Raw genomic sequence first — 4,837 nt, forward strand, 5'->3', positions numbered from 1 at the left:
GGGAGTGGCCACTGCACTCCAGTCTGGGCAACAGAGAGACTCCAACTCAAAAAAAAAAAAGAAGGCTCCTTGACTGGAACTGCCCTTTCCACAGACTCCTCACCCCACCACAGTCACCCTCAAAGTTCTGCTTTTTCCTATGAGTGTGGAGCCCCATGCTGGGCAGGGCCAGTTTCTTCCCTGGCCCTCTCTCCCTCCACTGCCCAGGTGCTCTGAGGGCTCCCCATTTGCTCACCCAGAGGCAAGAGTACTGTGGGGCCTTCACAGTCCTGGGAACCACAGTGTCCCTGTTCGCCACAGTTGGGGCATCCTGGGGGTCCTGCAGCCAGCACATCCAGACCAAGAAAAGCAAGGCCACTGACACGGGCTCCCTCGGGGGTGTGGGGGCAGGACATGGGTAGCTTCCCCAGTTGACTGGGAAGCCCTGGAAGCTGATAAGAACCAGACCTGGAGTAAATCCTAGGCCAGCCCACTACTCAGCACCAGGTAACAGTCATGATACCCATTACTCTGCGCCGAGGAACAGGTGCCCCTGAAGCAGCTTCCTGGACAGTAGCCCTGGAGGAAAGGGGGGGGGCTACATGGGTGCTGTCCCCTCCACTGAGGGGGTGTTCGGGCAGCAGACTGTCCAGGCAAACCCGGTGAGCCAGCCCTGCTGAGCCGTTGATGGCGACAGCAAAACACCTGAATTCTCAGGGCTGACATATAGCTCATTGAATCCCCCAGTAACCTGTGTTACACAGAGGGAACCAAGGCACAGGGAGGCCGAAGACTTGCCCAGGGCCACGTAGCAAGGGGGTGATGGAGACAGGAATGGAACCCGGGCCACCCAGCCCCTCTGTGGAGCTCAGCTGCTCTCCTCCCTGGCCCTGTCTGCTCTCCTGGCCTGTATCCTGCCGGCCTGGCTGTGTCTGGCTCACTGGTCCCCAAAGTCAGCCCCTGCTCAACACCCCTGCCAGGCCCCCGGAGTTTCTGCCTATACACTGACTCCCTATGGGCCTGCTGCTGAGTGTCCGAGTATCTGGACCCCAGGAGGTGGGAACCCTGGGTCTGGTGGCAGGAGGGATGGAGGTGCAGGGGCACCACAGGGGAGGGGCCAACCACACCTGCAGCTGCCCCATTGCCCATGCCACCATCCCTCCAATTGTGGTACCTCGCTTTCTTTCTTAAATATACGATTGCTTAGAATGAGACTGCAGGCAAGTTAGTATGTTTTAGTGCTCATCAAAAGAAAATAAAGACTTTTACTAAGTCTTTATTGGTACTTATACTTTTTTTTTTTTTTTTTGAGTTGGAGTCTCACTCTGTCACCCAGACTGGAGTGCAGGGGCCGCTCCTGGCCACCGCAGCCTCGACCTGCTGGGCTCCGGCGATCCTTCCACCTCAGCCTTCCAAGTAGCCGGAATTACAGGCATGCGCTACCATGATCGGCTGATTTTTTTTTTGATTTATTGTAGAGTTGAGGTCTTGCTGCCCAGGCGGGTCTCAAACCCGCGGGCTCGGGCAATCCACTCACCTCAGCCTTCCAAAGGCGTGGGATTACAGGCTGAGCCACCGAGCCCAGCTGGTACTTATACTTTTTTAGATGGGTGCCAAGGACTGCCCTAAGCACTTTACATGCATTGGTTGATTGGATTCCTACAATAGCCTTGTCCCTGGGGAAACCTAGGGAATTTGGCTCCTGGGCCCATTCTTTTAACTGCTGCCCTTTGCTAGTTGTTTTCTAACTTGAAACACAATCTAGGCCAGGTGCATTGGCTCGTGCCTATAATCCCAGCACTTTGGGGAGCCAAGGCGAGAGGATTGCCTGAGCCCAGGGGTTTGAGGCCAGCCTGGACAACTTGGTAAGACCTCATCTCTACAGTAAATCAAAAAATTAGCCAGGTGTGGTGGTGCACACCTGTAGTTCCAGCTATTTGGAAGGATGATTCTGAAGGATCACCTGAGCCCAACAGGTCAAGGCTGTGGTAGCTGTGAGCATGCCACTGCACTCTAGCCTTGGTGACTCCAATTCAAAAAAAAAAAAGGAAACAAAATGCAGCCTAGATGCTGAGCATGGTTGAGGGGCCGCACTCCTGAGGGACGGACCCGGGACACACCCCCACCCCCCACACCCACACCCCCGCCAAAGTGAACTTGTAGTGGCGGAGCAAGTGATGGAGAGGAAACTCCTGCCCCTTTAACCTACTCCCTTCCCACCCTGGGGGTCCAGAGCTGATTGTTGATGTTTGGGAATGTTGACCACCCCCTGGGTACCCTGGGGCTGGGGTGGATCCAAGCTGTCACCCACCTGCACCTGCGGGTTCTCATCACTGTCTACCTGGCCCACAGTGAGCTGGATTACTACGACTCCCACAATGTCAACACCCGGTGCCAGAAGATCTGTGACCAGTGGGACGCCCTTGGCTCCCTGACCCACAGCCGCAGGGAAGCCCTGGAGGTAAGGGGGTGTGATGTCACCCTCCGAACTCTGAGCTCCCACCGAGGGGACGTTTTGGGGCCCCTCCTGCTAAATGACTGAACTGTCTTCCCTCTTTCCCTCTCCTCCTTGCCATATACCAGAAAACAGAGAAACAGCTGGAGACCATCGACCAACTGCACCTGGAGTATGCTAAGCGGGCAGCCCCGTTCAACAACTGGATGGAGAGTGCCATGGAGGACCTCCAGGACATGTTCATCGTTCACACTATCGAGGAGATTGAGGTCCGTCCGTCCCCCCCCCCGCCCCTCAGGGCCTCTGCGGGGCTGTGCTGCCCCCTCACTCCTGCCCCTCCTGCAGGGCCTGATCTCAGCCCACGACCAGTTCAAGTCCACCTTGCCAGATGCGGACAGGGAGCGGGAGGCTATCCTGGCCATCCACAAGGAGGCCCAGCGGATCGCCGAGAGCAACCACATCAAGCTGTCGGGCAGCAACCCGTATACCACCGTCACGCCCCAGATCATCAACTCCAAGTGGGAGAAGGTGGGCCGGGCCGTCGACAGGGCCCGAGGAGGGGGGCCAGGCCGAGGGGGGCCGCTGCCCTGACGACAACTGCTCCGCATCCCCCGCCAGGTGCAGCAGCTGGTGCCAAAGCGGGACCATGCGCTCCTGGAGGAGCAGAGCAAGCAGCAGTCCAACGAGCACCTCCGCCGCCAGTTCTCCAGCCAGGCCAACGTGGTGGGGCCCTGGATCCAGACCAAGATGGAGGTGAGGTGCCGACTGGCCCTTGGAGCCAGGCCCACTCTCAGGGCAGGCTGGAAGAGCTCCAGGAAGCCCCCTGCGTGGAGGCTAGGAGGCTTGATCACCTTGGGGCTTGGAGGGTCAGCAAACAGTGCCTGCAGACAACCCTGGCTGAGGAGTCGGCTGGATGTGGGGTTGGGCCTCTCCTCCTGCACAGCTTCACCTCTGAGCCTGTTTTCTGAGCTCTAAAAGGGGAATGAAAACAGTGATTTCATTCTCTCCACACATGCTTTTTGCACCCTGCTCTGTGCCAGCCCTGCTGTGAGCACTGCAGTATACCTGTGAACAACACAATCTAAGCTCAGATGCTCACTGCGGCCCTTGTGATCCAGCCACGGGGGTTTGTGATGCTACTGAGTGTTAGTAGCAACTCTGGCCACTACCTACTGAGTGCTCTTGACATGCCAGTCTCCAGGCTGGCAGCAAGCAGCCTCATAAACTCAAGCCTGTGAAGGGGTTTTGGGTGCCAGGCAGGTCAGCATCAAGGTTCAGGACCGGCTACACAGCACTGTTAGGAGCTGAGGGTATGGGATGCCTCTGCTCACTAGCCAAGGCTTCTGGGGTCAGCTAGCCTGCATTCAGATCCTGACTCTTCCTCTTACTGTGATAAATCGCTACCCCCTCCCCACAAACCTCAGTTTTCACATCTGCAGTCAGGCCTGCCACAGACCAGGGCCTCACAGAGAGGTCAAAGGTACAGTGAAGTTGGGCATATGGAGCTCTTGGCATAGAAAGACTCCCTGTCATGGCTGCCTTGGCTTGAGAGGGCAGGACTGGAGGGGACAGCCACATGGGGTAGACCTTCTTCCTGGGGACCCATGAGCAGAGGCCTCAGGCTAGAGGGGATCTGGCAGGGGGGCAAGCCAGCAGCAGGAGAGGCCTCCTGGTGCGGGGCAGTGCCAACCTCACCCCCCCCCCATGGCACGGCTACTTTGCAGGAGATTGGGCGCATCTCCATTGAGATGAATGGGACCCTGGAGGACCAGCTGAGCCACCTGAAACAGTATGAGCGGAGCATTGTGGACTACAAGCCCAACCTGGACCTGCTAGAACAGCAGCACCAGCTCATCCAGGAGGCCCTGATCTTCGATAACAAGCACACCAACTACACCATGGAGGTATGCCTACTTCCCTTTCACCAGTCAGGTTGCTTCCCAATAAGATGGTTTCTGTCGCTGTTTTTCCCAATCTGCTGATTCAGCGATCCTTTCAACTCAGCCTTCCAAGTAGCTGGAACTACAGGCACGTGCTACCATGCTCGGCTAATTTTGGATTTATTATAGAGACAAGGTCTCACCATGTTGCCCAGGCTGGTCTCAAACCTGTGGGCTCAGGTAATCTACTCACCTCAGCTTCCCAAAGTGCTGGGATTAAAGACTGAGCCTGGACCCTTCTTTTTTTTAATGCTGTTTAAAACTGATTAAAGGACTAGACCAGAATGTTTACACATTTTTAAAAAATCACAGTTTCTCTAGCACTGCTCTTTCTTTTTTTTTTTTAAGTTGGAGTCTCACTCTGTTGCCCAAACTGGAGTGCAGTGGTATGCTCACAGCCACCGCTGCCTTGACCTGCTGGGCTCAGGCAATCCTTCTGCCTCAGCCTTCCAAGTAGCTGGAA

At 56.3% G+C, this 4,837-nt stretch overlaps 1 protein-coding gene across 2 annotated transcripts in view; it reads left to right on the forward strand.

Annotated features, from left to right (window-relative positions):
- ACTN4 (actinin alpha 4) overlaps window positions 1-4,837 on the forward strand; it is a 30,065-nt gene that overhangs the window by 21,066 nt on the left and 4,162 nt on the right. For both annotated transcript variants that reach the window (XM_021706985.1, XM_008074032.2), the window contains exons 13-17: window positions 2,332-2,440; window positions 2,563-2,703; window positions 2,780-2,962; window positions 3,053-3,187; window positions 4,159-4,338. In XM_021706985.1, the coding sequence (XP_021562660.1) occupies window positions 2,332-2,440; window positions 2,563-2,703; window positions 2,780-2,962; window positions 3,053-3,187; window positions 4,159-4,338 (748 nt within the window). The remainder of the gene's footprint in view (window positions 1-2,331; window positions 2,441-2,562; window positions 2,704-2,779; window positions 2,963-3,052; window positions 3,188-4,158; window positions 4,339-4,837) is intronic.

The sequence above is a fragment of the Carlito syrichta genome, unplaced genomic scaffold, assembly GCF_000164805.1.
Source record: "Carlito syrichta isolate Samal-C Ts95f unplaced genomic scaffold, Tarsius_syrichta-2.0.1 Scaffold316280, whole genome shotgun sequence".
NCBI classification, from domain to species: domain Eukaryota; kingdom Metazoa; phylum Chordata; class Mammalia; order Primates; family Tarsiidae; genus Carlito; species Carlito syrichta.